The 15,473-nt window shown below is 43.5% G+C and overlaps 1 protein-coding gene across 1 annotated transcript; it reads left to right on the top strand.

Moving 5' to 3' along the window:
- Nucleotides 1–916: 916 nt before the first annotated feature.
- On the top strand, nucleotides 917–13,736 carry LOC106609789 (uncharacterized). The gene is made up of 19 exons (XM_014208806.2): nucleotides 917–1,012; nucleotides 1,115–1,173; nucleotides 1,366–1,429; nucleotides 1,531–1,688; nucleotides 1,852–1,916; nucleotides 2,017–2,110; nucleotides 2,350–2,622; nucleotides 2,922–3,215; nucleotides 3,653–3,904; nucleotides 4,480–4,800; nucleotides 6,657–6,742; nucleotides 6,921–7,140; nucleotides 7,479–7,640; nucleotides 7,891–8,081; nucleotides 8,253–8,404; nucleotides 8,623–8,880; nucleotides 9,278–9,431; nucleotides 9,993–10,125; nucleotides 13,381–13,736. Coding segments are annotated over exons 1-19 (3,063 nt in total). The 5' UTR covers nucleotides 917–1,010; the 3' UTR covers nucleotides 13,506–13,736.
- Nucleotides 13,737–15,473: the final 1,737 nt, after the last annotated feature.

Here is a 15,473-nt window from a genome sequence, read left to right as displayed (position 1 = left end):
ACACCAAGACAGTCGTGAACAGGGCAGGAAAAAACCTATTCCCCCTCAGGGGACTGAAAAGATTTGGCATGGGTCCTCAGATCCTCAAAAGGTTCTACAGCTGCACAATCGAGAGCATCCTGACTGGTTGCATCACCGCCTGGTATGGCAACTGTTCGGCATCTGACCGTAAGGCGCTACAGAGGGTAGTGCGTACGGCCCAGTACATCACTGGGGCTAAGCTTCCTGCCATCCAGAACCTCTATACCAGGCTGTGTCAGAGGTCCAAGAGGCTTCTAAACAGATTCTACCCCCAATCCATAAGACTCCTGAACATCTAATCAAATGGCTACCCAGACTATTTGCATTGCCCACCCCCTCTTTTATGCCGCTGCTACTCTCTGTTATCATCTATGCATAGTCACTTTAATAACTCTACCTACATGTACATATTACCTCGACTAACCGATGCCCCTGCACATTGACTTTGTAACGGTACCCCCTGTATATAGTCTCGCTATTGTTATTTTACTGCTGCTCTTTATTTACTTGTTCCTTTTATTTCTTATTCTTCTTCATATTTTTTAAACTGCATTGTTGGTTGGGGGCTTGTAAGTAAGCATTTCACTGTAAGGTCTACACCTGTTGTATTTGGCACGTGACTAATAACATTTGATTTGATTTAATTCATAGCCTCCCTCCAAATAGTAAACCTAATTATTTGGAACAAAATTGGCATGAGTCTACCATGTTGCTTGAAATCAATATTCCACAAAAGATATGAAAGTTCATCACAATTTATCTGATCATTGACACTACCAGCTCTCTCTATTTTCTAATTTCTTAATCATCATAATACATGATATTGTGCAAATAATTTGTGATCAAACCTGCACCAAGACAGTGGGCCCAATCAGATTGACCTACACCTGTCAATCATTATTAGTCGATGACGTCAGGTCAGTCGTTTGTTTTCGTGAACTCAATCACGCTTATCCATACCTGAGCCCAAAATAACAGTCGCAAGAAACATGTAGGCTTAAAAAATGCTTAATTTCGTTCTTGTATTATTAATTGAATGGTGAATTAAGGTGGCTATGATTATTGATAAAGAACACCGATTTTCCTTTTGCAGGACCTGTTTCGCGTTTCCATTTATATTGTTCATTCTTGTACCTCACACGATATCTCTCGGTAAGTAGCCTGTGCGTGCTAAGTGCGTTATTGTTGTGTTTGTAATTGATACTGAGTGGCTATGCTGTTTCCACATCAATTATGAGTTACACACAAACATGTATTTAGCTTATTTTCCTCCCGGGACGCGGGGTTTGGTTGATTTTCATGAGTTAATTGTGACATGTAACGTTAGCTTCTTACAATCTGCAGGAAGCTGCAGTAGTTTTACTTTCTCCATATGTTGGAAAATAAGCAACAATTCCTTGTTTGGCAGGTAAGTCCAGTATTAAATAAACACATAATCACGCCAAACTTCTGAACCATGCACTTTGCACTAACTTATACCTGTGTTTTGTTCACTTTGATTCTCTACAGTTGGTCAGAAGGACATTTATGGTTGAACGCCACCAAATTGAAATCCATTTGGAGAGAGGACACATTTTCATCTTTGACAGTTGCCACTACTGTGGAGCACAAATTGACACTTCAATATGGTGTCATGGTTCGGAAGTGGATTTTCTCCATCTTCCCAGGTAAGTATAGGTCTTCCGCTCATTGTTAAGACTTAAGTACAAACACTGTCCTGTATCCATTGATCTAAACAAATTATGCATTATTTTAGTTCTGGGATTCTGAGATTACCATTGGCGTTCATTAGATCATTCTACAGTATAATTTTTTTTTCTTCACTTGAAGGGTCACATTCCATTGAGTTCAGAAGTATACATAAACCTGACCAACAGCCCATCAATAGCACTCTGGTGGGTAGACCTGTAATATAAGTGATGACATTCTCCTCTTATCTGGTGTCACCATAATGTCCCTTTTAATGTTTGTCCATTCTCATGTTATCGCTCTTAGGAAGCCCTGGAGTTGTTCTCCACCAATGAGGTGTTTGCGTGTGAAAACAGCACTCTGTACCTCTATCAGGACCCAGACTTCATCCTCATGCTCGGTAACGTTGTTACATCTTTGTTCGAGAGAGAGAGGGAAGGAGAGAGATGAAGGTAGGTAGACAGACACAGATGGATCGTCAGAAAGGCAGACAGACATGAGAGAGCGACTCAAAAGGGAGTGAGAGCAAAACTGAAATCAAGATGGAGACAGAATTCAGGTGACGATCTGGGAATATGCCCACTATACCAGTGGTGTGCAGGTCATAAATGTTGTCATGACTCCCATCTCCTCTCCTAGGTCACACCGTGCGCTACCCCTTGACGCTGGAGTCCAGGAGTACCTCCATGTTACTGGTGTCCTGGAAAGAGAAGATGCAGTCCCCGACTGCCCCTGTCCCCGTCCATTCTGTGTCCCTATACCACTCTGAGATGAAGGCCTACGCTGCCCTTAGTGTGGACAGTACCCACTCCAACCACTACCGCTTCACAGCCCTGGAATCCTGCAGTTCCTATGCTGCCTGTGTGGAGATGGCAGGCAGCCACTCGCTTACCTGTCTCTCCACTATCACAGGTACAGTTGGGGTGTATTCATTAGTGCACACTGTAGCAAAACTAATACACTGGTTCCTAGTGAATACACCCTTGGTAGCTCTCTAGTTGTTGTCACCCTGTGTAATCGCACCAATCTTAAAGTTTCAAAGTGTTATTTACAGGCCTTTTTGTTGATATAAAGTATAGATTTGAGGAAAATAACTTATGTCCTGTCCCATGAGCTCGGTACTGATATGAGCAGCACTGTGTTGTATTGATATTTATGAAGTAATTAATTTGTTTGTTACATTTTGCTGTATAATTTATATTCATATCCAGACCCAGAAGTCCCAAGACATTTCCAGGTGACGTTGTGGAACAGCAGCAGTGTCACGGTGTCCTGGGACTGTCCCGACAACCGCAAGTTCTCCTTCTTCCTTGTCACGGTCCTCTACCTCAATGGCACCAACCATGTCCTGGAGGAGAGGTCCTTCAGGCACACACTGGACACCTTTGTGTTCTCTCAGTCTGACCTGCCACCCTGTAGCAGGGTGAAGTTTGGCCTGCAGACGGTGTGCCAGGCGGGAACGGAGGCTCGCCACAGCAGAATGGTCCTCATCAACGGGAATACTGGTAAGATCCACCTAGTTGATGCTTTGCTAGGCTGAGTGTCAATAGTCTTAAGTTTCTTTCCCTCCTTGTCTCCTTCCCTTTATATGCGCAAATCTGAGGAGGTAGGGCCGGTGTGTTCTGAGGAGGTAGGGCCGGTGTGTTCTGAGGAGGTAGGGCCGGTGTGTTCTGAGGAGGTAGGGCCGGTGTGTTCTGAGGAGGTAGGGCCGGTGTGTTCTGAGGAGGTAGGGCCGGTGCGTTCACCTATTCTAACAGAGTTCTCTGATAATTGCACATGAGGGGAAGGAGAAAAGAGGAAGTCACTTCTATTGATATGCAGCCAAAGTAAACCCATGACATCTGTTCATCCAAGGCACTGTTTTCACACAATCTTCAGTTGCCTTTTTCCTACTTTGCTTACGGTGGACACTTCTGGAAGTGACTATCGGCCCTCTCTTTAGTCCACTCAGAAATCGAGAAACTTTGGCAGACCTCCTCAGGGCCGGACAACTACACCCTGAGCTGGGTGGTGAGGAACACTTCTTCTATCTCCGTGTTCAGGATCTACCACCAGGGGGCGCTCCACTACACCACCCTGCTCACCAGCCACACGGTGGCCAGCCTGCTGCCCTGCAGCCAGTACTCTGCCAGAGTAGAGGCGCTATGCGGAGACAGCGTGGTCATGAGCTCCAAGACCGTACGCACTCGCACAGGTAAACTACGGAGTCCAGACCTTGAGGCTCATGTTGAGCGGTTGCGGGATAAATGTTTGGGTAGCTCTCATGTTTATTTTTGACTCGGTTGGAGATTAATTTAGTGGGGGATTGAATGGAGAGAAATATTAATGGGTTAATCAGCTTGATTAAATTGTTTATTTAAATTAAATTGTTTATTTAATCAGCTTGATTGGTGATTAAAGAAAGTGCAGTCACATGCTTAGATGTGCATGCTTTTGTTCCAATCCAACACTAATCCAACACCTGATTGATGATTAGTTTAGTAAACACCGTATGGCAGCAGTACTGGGTTGGAACAAAAGCTTGCCCACGCTGTGGGGTCTATAGAACTTGTATTGAAGACCACTACAACAGCCTGTATCTGCCATGTTGGGTGGGGGTCTCTGCTTTCTCCTCTCTCTGCTCAGTGGTGAAGTTTCCCCTAGGCACAGATCTAGGATCTGATTCCCTTCCCCCAATCCTAACTTTAACCATCAGAGGGGAAATGCTAAACTGACCCAAGATCAGCATCTAGGGTGAACTTCACCCTACTCCTGTCTTCTCTCTCCTAGGACCTAGAGGTGTATCAGAACTGCGCTACCGCCCTGAGGACTCTACGGCGCTGTGGATTGGTGGTACCGGACAGGGCGTGGCCTTTCAGTACCAGCTGTCTTATGACAACGGCTCGACCATCCAGCAAGGCCGGCTGATGGAGGCTTTGCTCCGCCTCCCGGGGCTCATTGAGGGTGCACGCTATGCCCTGGACGTGTGGGAAGAGTGTGACGGCGAGTGGAGCGCTGACCCGGCCCTGGTGTGTTTCGATGGAGTCGACGTTTCCGTCAACGCTCACGTGCTGCCGGTGGCGTCCACCCTGAAGCCGAATGAAGACCAAGGTTGGTGTCATCTGGGCTGTGTTCAGTAGGGCACAACGTTGTGGAATGATCATAAATACAGTACCAGTCAAAGGTTTGGACACACCTACTCATTCAAGGGTTTTACTTAATGTTTTACTATTTTCTACATTGTAGAATAATAGTGAAGACATCAAAACTATGAAATAACACATGGAATCATGTAGTAACCAAAAACTATTTAAATATATAAAATATATTTGAAATTCTTCAAAGTAGCCACCCTTTGCCTTGATGACAGCTTTGCACACTCTTCGCATTCTCTCAACCAACTTCATGAGGTAGTCACCTGGAATGCTTTTCCAACAGTCTTCCCACATTTGCTGAGCACTTGTTGGCTGCTTTTCCTTCACTCTGTGGTCCAACTCATCCCAAACCATCTCAATTGGGTTGAGTCGGTGATTGTGGAGGCCAGGTTGTCTGATGCGTCACTCCACCACTCTCCTCCTTGGTCAAATAGCCCTTATACAGCCTGGAGGTGTTTTGGGTCATTGCCCTGTTGAAAAACAAATGATAGTCCCACTAAGCGCAAACCAGATGGGATAGTGTCTCGCTGCAGAATGCTGTGGTAGCCATGCTTTGCTAAGTGTGCCTAAATTCTGACAGTGTCACCAGCAAAGCACCATCACACCACCTCCATGCTTCACGGTGGGAATCACACATGCGGAGATCATACGTTCACCTACTTTGCGTCTCACAAAGACACGGTGGTTGGAACCAAAAATCTCAAATTTGGACTCATCAGACCAAAGGACAGATTTCCATCAGTTTAATGTCCATTGCTCGTGTTTCTTGCCCCAAGCAAGTATTCTTCTTATTGGTGGTTTCTTTGCAGCAATTCGACCATGAAGGCCTGACTCACGCAGTCTCCTCTGAACAGTTGATGTTGAGATGTCTGTTACTTGAACTCTGACACATTTATTTGGGATGCAATTTCTGAGGCTGGTAACTATAATGAACTTATCCTCTGCAGCAGAGGTAACTCTAGGTATTCATCTTCTGTGGCCGTCGTCATGAGAGCTAGTTTCATAGCACTTTTTAGCAGTTTTTGCAACTGCACTTGAAGGAACTTTCAAAGTTCTTGACATTTTTCACATTGATTGACCTTCATCTCTTGAAGTAATGTTGGACTGTTGTCTCTTTGCTTATTTGAGCTATTCTTGCCATAATATGGACTCAGCCCTATTTGGTAAAAGACTATCTTCTGTATACCACCCCTACCTTGTCACAACACAACTGATTGGCTCAAACGCATTAAGAAGGAAAGAAATTCCACAAATTAACTTCAGGCACACCTGTTAATTGATATGCATTCCAGGTGACAACCTCGTGAAGCTGGTTGAGAGAATGCCAAGAGAGTGTAAAGCTGTCAAGGCAAAGGGTGGCTACTTTGAAGAATCTAAAATATATTTTGATATGTTTAACACTTGTTTGGTTACTACATGATTCCATATGTGTTATTTCATAGTTTTGATTTCTTCACTATTCTAAGATGTAGAAAATAGTAAATATAAAGAAAAACCCTTGAATGTGTCCAAGCTTTTGACTGGTAGTGTATATGCATGTATCAAACATAGAGTAAGGAAGCACGTAATCTCTATTCACGACATTTCGATCCCCAGTGTTCCACAACGTTTGCCTACTGAACGTACGCCAGATGTTGTTTATATTGTTGGGTATGTTAAGGAGTAGAACTGAATGTTGTTGCAGGAACAGATTTGCTATTCTACATGCACTTGATATGATCAGGTAGCATTTTCTTTAAACTAGTGCTTTGTTAATTGTCTTCTCGTGCATTGTTATGCTATTACTTATGAAGTGACGTTTTGCTTTCTCAGTTCTAGCCTTCGTTGTGCCTTGGTTAATGGTGTTGGACCCAAAGACTGAGCCCTGGTCTGAGCTGAAGCGCATCTACGAAAAACTAGTGAGTGTCTTTGGGCACCAAATGGAATAAAACTGACTGAAACCGAGAGGGACTACTTGGACTTGACGACAAACGTTAATTTTTATTTTTTGTAATATGTTTAATCAAGTTTTCTGTCGTGTGGCCTTATGAACACAACCCTGGCCTCCCTCTCACTGACATTTCTTCATGTCTGTAGCTGGAGGAGCTTTTGAAAGAGTACCCGATTAAGACCAGGGTGGAGTTGGTTGCATTCAAGGAGCTGGAAGGCGAATCCAAAACTAAGATTACCTTTCAAGGCTTTGATGCTTCCATAACCGATGCAGACTTACCGCTACCACCTGGCGAGCAACTGGACCATATCCAGTCCCTCCAGCCGCCCAATATCACAGTCAAGGATGGGATCATCTACTGGGATGGTAAGAGAGAACCACCAACAACAGCATCACGTGGAGTATTGTCAGATTTCTATCAACATTTCATGTCTTTGAATGCATCACACAAATTTAAAACTATAATTCTTGCTTACCTAGGCGGTTACCTGTCCCAAATGTGCAGTTTGTACATTGCTTGGCACACTATCACTGAAATAATGTACCCTCTGTGCATTACAGAGAATGCTGCTGATGTTTTTTTTACGCTCCAGGGTGAAGTCAGCTTCCCCTCTCCCAATTCTAACCTTAACCATTAGTGGGGGAAATGCCAAACTGACCCATGAGCAGTGCATAGGGATAACTTTACCCTCCCTTTTGGACAGACCCAGATGAGTGTGCGACCCCTGACCTGAACAGGTGTGACGCCAACTCTTTGTGCGTCAACACTCTGAACTCCTACACCTGTGTGTGTCAACATGGCTTCTATGATGTCGGGCCTGCCTTCGTTCCCCCTCCTACCCCTGCCTCACATCCTGTCTGTTATGGTCAGTTAGCTGCTTGTTATCGTGCAATATGTCTGTTGGTGTACCTTTTTTGTATTCTCTACACCACTCCTGTTCACTGATGGGTCATGTTCAATAGGGCACACAACTGAAAATGTTTTAAATGTGTTGCAATGGAAAACAAGCATTTTTATTGGAGAAGTTCCGGCAGTCCCTCCTTTTTAGTCTGGTTTCTTCCGTTCTTCCGTTCTGTGCCTAATGAATACAACGCTGATTCCTTTTGGGGGTAAAGAAAAGGGGATGTTCACCCAGTGCCTGGATAGATCGATGGCCGGCGGTATCGCCAAAGCCTTCCTGATTGGCTACTTCGGTGGCGACGTGATGGTTGTCTTGAATGAAGGCCGTTGCGCCATCGAGGAGAGCGAGACGCTCTACCACTTCCGCGTGTTGCGCAAACCCTCGCAGTGTGGAACGATACGGTTGGTGAGTGACCATGCATTCAGATGTGCAAAGGGGTTATAATGGGATCTATACAACAGGTCACACTGGATACCTGCCAAGCACTAATGTAATGTGATTATGCCATTGTGCACAGCACTCTGTGGATTAAATGGGATTGTGTGTTTGTGCATGCGTATGCTTGTGTGTGTCCAGGTGAACAGAACACACATCGAGTTCCGGAACACTCTGACAGTGACCTTGAGCAAAGAGCGGACCATCACACGACGAGATCTCAAGGTTATCTGGAAGTGCATCTACCCCCGGAACTATGTCCGCAACACCCAGATAAACGTAGATATGGAGTGGTAAGAAAAGACAGATCGGAGTAATTCTGGGGCCAGGAGATGTTCCTGATTATGTGAACTACAAGGAAAAACTGGTCCTGTAGCCTGGCAAGGGCAAGGCTTGCAAATGGAGGGAATATTACCGGTACCTTTTGAAATGTACAAGTAGTCTTTTGATTCATACAATGGATCAGAGTCATAAAACTGTGTTTTGACCAATCCCCTCTCTACCCCTCCAGGATCACCTCCCACTCTGTGGTGGAGTACAACTCCTCCCATGAGCTGGGGCTGGGCATGACCATGTACAGCGACGACTCCTTCTCCTACGGCTACAGAGACTCCATCGCCCTCCACCTCAGCGACGTACTCTTCTTCGAGGTGGCCCTCCTGACAAACAACACGTTCGCCTCGGAGGTCCTGCTAGAAGTGATTTCCTGCTGGGCCACAGAGAGCCCGGATCCACAGGACGAAACCAAAGGCTTCTTTCTTCTAGATGGGTGGGTTACTGTCCTGGGTCATATTCATTTGTGCACGCAAAAAACAAGAGTTTGTTATTTAAGAAGTTCAGGTAGCTTCTCCTGTTTTAGTCAATTTTCTTCTGTTTAATTTCTAGTGAATATGACCCCGGTGTGAAATATGGTATTCTAAACTCTGGGCTGCGTTCAATTGAACAATATAAAATGTCATGTAGAGGCATTATGTGATGGGGAGGGGGATAGGTTATTAGAGTATAGGGTTATTTTGTTGAGGTATAAAATATTATTGTTTTTGGACAAGATGGTACCTCCAGGTTTTCAAACGTTATCTTCTGTTTCAAACCTACTGGGCATGACCCCAAACTGCTTTTTTTAAGTCTTGAAAATCCAGGGTCATGCCCTATTCTCTCATCCTCAGCTGCCCTGTTGACAGCACCTTTCATTGGCTCTCTGTGAACGGTGTGTCACAGAGGAGCAGATTCTCCATTCACATGTTCACTATGCCCAAGGAGTTACCCATCTACATGCACTGCCTGGCCCGGATATGCAGTCACGATGAGGACTGTACTACGGTACATTTTTAACAAGTTCAAGTCTATTTGCCATTATAAATATTTTGGAAGTCTTAGTAGATACAGTTCAATTTAAAAATGGTAAGAATGATTAGGACATATGTATTAAACCTTACAAATACACATAGAAATGTGTTTATAGAGTAGTCATTTTAATTGAAAGTAAGTCTCTAAGAAGCGGTAGATCTTTCTATATGAGCTATTTCTATGCTTTCCATTCATAAGTTTCATTTTTGCGTCTATCTTTATTTTTTGTACACCAGCTTCCAACGGCTGAAAATACAGTATTTTGGGTTGTGGAAAATATATTTCACAGCAGTTTAGATGGTATAATGATTCTTACACTATACTTACTTGTTTAGTCACAAACTGAAATTAGGCAAACTAGAATTTTAGCAACCAGGAAATGGTGGAGATTTCTGCATAGTGCATCTTTTTAAAGCTGATATTCAGCTTTGCTCAACAAACAAATCTGTATTGATTGAACAAACAGTTATGCACATTTTGTTAGTAACTTGGTGATCATTTTTTTTAAACATCTTTTCCTATGATTCTCTGTAGAACTGTACCACCCAGAGACTTTCAAAGAGATCAACAGCTAAATGGGATCCATACATCAAAGTAGCTGTGGTCGTGTCTGCAGGACCACTGATGGTCATCCCCGAGGCGGCACCAGGGACCAAACTCTCCAACTGTGAGTTGGTGTGATGTGAAACGTTTTGAGCGTTGCCGATATCGTTTTAATCTATACATTTATTTCTGAAACTTCTGTAACATTCTTGAACAGGCCTATGGTATCTGGGGATGCCCCAAATGATGTCTTGGATACCAATTCAGTTTGTATCAGTGATATATGAATGCTTCCATGCAGCCGTTACACCTTAACTCGTGTAAAGCACTAGCAGCAATTTTTCAACAAACTGTTACATGGCGATACTTCCATAATTGGAACGGTGTATTCAACTGCTGTCGTGGAGCGTTGGAACTTAGAAAATGCTCCGTTAATAAAATGAAATACATTTTTGCTCAATGAGGTGATCTAACGCCGCCATATTGTCTGTTTCCGATCTTCCAGATCGATCGAGACACTTAGGTGTCCACGCCGAAGTTTCATGTCATGACCGCAACTCAGAAATCAAGCGTTGCGTTTTTATTTCACATTTATTTAACCAGGTAGGCCAGTTGAGAACAAGTTCTCGTTTACAACTGCGACCTAGCCAAGATAAAGAAAAGCAGTGCGACCCAAACAACAACAGTGTTTATACCATGTGTAAAACGTACAGTCAATAACACAATAGGAAAAAGTCTATATACAGTGTGTGCAAATGGCTAAGGAGGTAAGGCAATAAATAGGCCATAGTGAAGTAATTACAATTTAGCAAATTAACACTGGAGTGATAGATGTGCAGATGATGATAATGTGCAAGTATAAATACTGGTGTGCAAAAGAGCAAAAAAAGTAAATAAAAACAATATGGGGATAAGGTAGGTAGTTGGATGGGCTATTTATAGATGGTCTGTGTACAGCTGCAGCGATCGGTTAGCTGCTCAGATAGCTGATGCTTAAAGTTAGTGAGGGAGATGTCCAACTTTTTAAAAAAAATATTTATTTATATATTTCTTTTTAAATGTTTAAAAAAAAGATATATATATTTTTGCAGTTCGTTCCAGTCATTGACAGCAGAGAACTGGAAGGAAAGGTGGCCAAAGGGGGTGTTGGCTTTGGGGATGACTAGTGAGATATACCTGCTGGAGCGCGTGCTACGGGCGGATGTTATGGTGACCAGTGTGCTGAGAAGGCGGAGCTTTACCTAGCAAAGACTTATAGATGACCTGGAGCCAGTGGGTCTGGCGACGAATATGTAGCGAGGGCCAGTGGTGGGTAGTATATGGGGCTTTGATGATGAAACGGATGGCACTGTCCTAGACTGCATCCAGTTTGCTGAGTAGAGTGTTGGCGGCTATTTTGTAAATGGCATCGCTTTGACTGACACCCGCCTGTCCCAGTCAATGAGAGATGACTAAGATTGTGTATAATTGTTGGGTCGTTCCAGGAAATGTCCCTTTTGGGTGTTAACTTTTTTTTTTTCTTTCACCTGATTTTGTCATAACAAACACATGTTCAACATAATACTTATTTTTTTCCCTCATCAAGGTTAAATAATAGGCACTGACTATAATAATTTTAAGTGCCAATTAAAGTAACAGGGTTGACGATTTCATCTTAAATCAGCCCTAAATCCTCGTGACAGGGGGATGGAAGTTTGTATGCAACAGGGAGGGACAATTGAATGCAAGCTTTACAACAACAAAAAATTGTAACCGATAAAACATTTCTAGCCTGTATATGGCTAACAGGTTATTAACATGTTATGCTCAACCCGCTCAGTTTTCCCCCACGAAACACCAGAAAATGGCCAAAAAGAGTAGAACCAGCTTTTACATTATGATTTGACTACATTACATTTACACTACATTTAAGTCATTTAGCAGATGCTCTTATCCAGAGCGACTTACAAATTGGTGCATTCACCTTATGATATCCAGTGGAACAACCACTTTACAATAGTGCATCTAAATCTTTTAAGGGGGGGGGTTAGAAGGATTACTTTATCCTATCCCAGGTATTCCTTAAAGAGGTGGGGTTTCAGGTGTCTCCGGAAGGTGGTGATTGACTCCGCTGTCCTGGCGTCGTGAGGGAGCTTGTTCCACCATTGGGGTGCCAGAGCAGCGAACAGTTTTGACTGGGCTGAGCGGGAACTGTGCTTCCTCAGAGGTAGGGAGGCGAGCAGGCCAGAGGTGGATGAACGCAGTGCCCTTGTTTGGGTGTAGGGCCTGATCAGAGCCTGAAGGTATGGAGGTGCCGTTCCCTTCACAGCTCCGTAGGCAATCACCATGGTCTTGTAGCAGATGCGAGCTTCAACTGGAAGCCAGTGGAGAGAGCGGAGGAGCGGGGTGACGTGAGAGAACTTGGGAAGGTTGAACACCAGACGGGCTGCGGCTTTCTGGATGAGTTGTAGGGGTTTAATGGCACAGGCAGGGAGCCCAGCCAACAGCGAGTTGCAGTAATCTAGACGGGAGATGACAAGTGCCTGGATTAGGACCCGCGCCGCTTCCTGTGTGAGGCAGGGTCGTACTCTGCGAATGTTGTAGAGCATGAACCTACAGGATCGGGTCACCGACTTGATGTTAGTGGAGAACGACAGGGTGTTGTCCAGGATCACGCCAAGGTTCTTAGCACTCTGGGAGGAGGACACAAGGGAGTTGTCAACCGTGATGGCGAGATCATGGAACGGGCAGTCCTTCCCCGGGAGGAAGAGCAAGATGTCTTTTGAATTTTTTTTTTTTTAAATGGAGTAGTTTCATCATATTAAAACGTGAGTTCAATTCACATAACAGGTTTGACCTTAAAATGAGGGACAAGTTTTAATGTATCACTAATCACATGAAACAAATAACTCTTCAGAAATTACTTTGTCAAAGCAGCAAAAATAACTTGGCAAAATGTTGGTCCTAAGTCGGGTAAAATCTTCCTAGAAGGGGCATGTCAAAAAGCTGAATTTTTGCAATAGCAATTATTTTTATTAGAAATCAGATTTACTTACATTTTCCATGTGGTCAATATTAATGGGAACTTCGTCTTTTAAAATTTAAATATTGGTGCACAATTTCTACTTAAAATATCAGAGATGCAAAAGGTATCCTGTTCCATTACGGATAACGGAGCATTTTCTAAATTCCAACGTTTCACCAGCAAGTAGAGATGGGAGTTGAGAAGACCCGGCAAGTTCCAAGTTGAAAATGTAAGGATGTATCAACATTTTAAAGGTTATTTAAAAAATTGCTGCCTCTGTTTTACGCTAGCTTAAGGCGTGACGGCTGTATGGAAGCATACACATCACCCTTACAAAGTGTAGCTATAATTCAGTATGTGTCTGTTTCCTTGCAGGGAATGAGGCTTTGACAATGATCTACATCGTGGGAGGAACCATGGGTGTCTTGATGTTGACGATGCTTGGTGTGAGCGCAACAAAGGCTATAATGAATTATTATGAGAGAGCATGGCTTCAATAAACACTTGGAACCACATCTTTTTCCTCTTGTCCTGAGTATTATCAGGGATTCATTAAATATATTTTGTGCAGATGTCTTCACTAAGTAAATATTGCCAAAATGAACGATTAACATTAAATGCCACCAGTTGGTGTACGGTGGCTACTAATGCTGTTGGTGGTAGGCTACCTCAGTCGACAAATTGTGACGGGCACACCCAAACCACTTACCAATATATCAAATGACTAACTACACTGAACCAAAATATAAATGTAACATGTAAACTGTTGGTCCCATGTTTCAAGAGGTGAAATAAAAAAAATCACATTGTCCATACACACAAAGCTTATTTCTCTCAAATGCTGTGTACAAATGTGTGTATGTCCCTGTTAGTGAGCACTTCTCCATTGCCAAGATAATACATCCACCTGAACGGTGTGCCGTGGTGGAAAAAGTACCTAATTGTCATACTTGAGGAAAAGTAGAGATACATTTTATAGAAAATGACTCAAGTGAAAGTCACCCAGTGAAATACTACTTGAGTAAAAGTCTAAAAGTATTTGCTTTAAAATATACTTAAGTATCAAAAGTAGATGTAATTGCCAAAATGTACAAGTATAAATAATTTAAATTCCTTATTAACCCAACGGCACTTTTAAAAAATATATATTTTTACTGATAGCCAGGGGCACACTGCAACACTCCGACATCAAATCAAATTGTATTCGTCACATGCGCCGAATACAAGTGTAGACCATACCGAGCTGGGAAGTATTTCTGTCTAATAATGCCTGTGGGGAAAAACTCATGATGATTGGGCCTATGCCCTCCAAGGCATGGCTGCACCCCTACCCAGTCATGTGAAATCCATAGATAAGGGGTCTAATTCATTTATTTCAATTGACTGATTTCCTTAAATGAACTAACTCGGTAAAATCTTTGAAATTGTTGGATTATATTTTTGCCAATTTAATGAATTATACTGAAGTGTTTCCCCTATATTCGTTTAGCAGAGGCGCACTGCCGCAACTCCAATAAATATGCAGTTAAGGAAGTTGCTATCTAGCATTAAGTATGAACGGACTCTAATGCACTAAGAGGTTTATATTGTATTAGCATAGGTTGAGCAACATATTGTAATGACCTGACTAGATCATGAAGGAACAATTGTCCAGACAGAGGATGGAGTTAACGAATGGACGGTTTATTAACCCAACTTAACACAGGCTACTGTTTGGCCGTAGCCCACGCCAAATAAATGAAAGGTACACTACAAACCAACCGTGACCTTCTCTTGTGAAGCCCAGACGTAAGAGAGAGAACAATGGCTAAACCCGGTCTTAACTTCCAATGCTCCATCCCCCTGCCCAACCCCCCTCCACGCCACTCCGCCAACCACCAGGCTGCCCGGTATCAGAACATTCCAGGCATTCCCGTGATTGGCAGATAGCAGGTTGATTGGCATGACCCCGCGAACACTGGTAAGTACGACACAACCCACTAATAGCCTAACACATAACCCACAACTGTCTGTGCGGGTCGCTACAATATAATAGACATGACTAACTGGAGGGTTGCTGGCTAGTAGGAGTGTAGGCTGAGTAGACTCGTGACACACACACACACACAATGCCTGGTTGTGGGGCCGCTCAAGGACAGGTGTACGGGAGGGGCTGGTAGAATGGAAGATAGCTGTAGCACAAAAGCAGAAACTGTCCTAACTGTAGTATAAAAACAGGCACTGTCCTTGGGTGTCTGACTCTGGGGTACACACATGAAGATAAACTAGAAGACAACTATGCTTGGCAACAAAGATGCGTCTAGAGGCTGGGACCAGCCTGCACGCCAACGATAGGATGAGTAAGTTTAAACCACGCTCATCCTCCCTCTGACAGGCCAGCAGTGAGCGGGAACTATCTCTGTCAGAGTATTTAATGAAAAGCAAAGGATGTGTCACTCAGTTCTCTGTTTGCCCTGCGAGGTGTTACA

This window comes from Salmo salar, chromosome ssa07 (genome assembly GCF_905237065.1).
Source record: "Salmo salar chromosome ssa07, Ssal_v3.1, whole genome shotgun sequence".
Taxonomy (NCBI): Eukaryota; Metazoa; Chordata; class Actinopteri; order Salmoniformes; family Salmonidae; genus Salmo; species Salmo salar.
The sequence above is the reverse complement of the archived record's forward strand: the minus strand, read 5'-3'. Positions and strand labels throughout refer to the sequence as shown.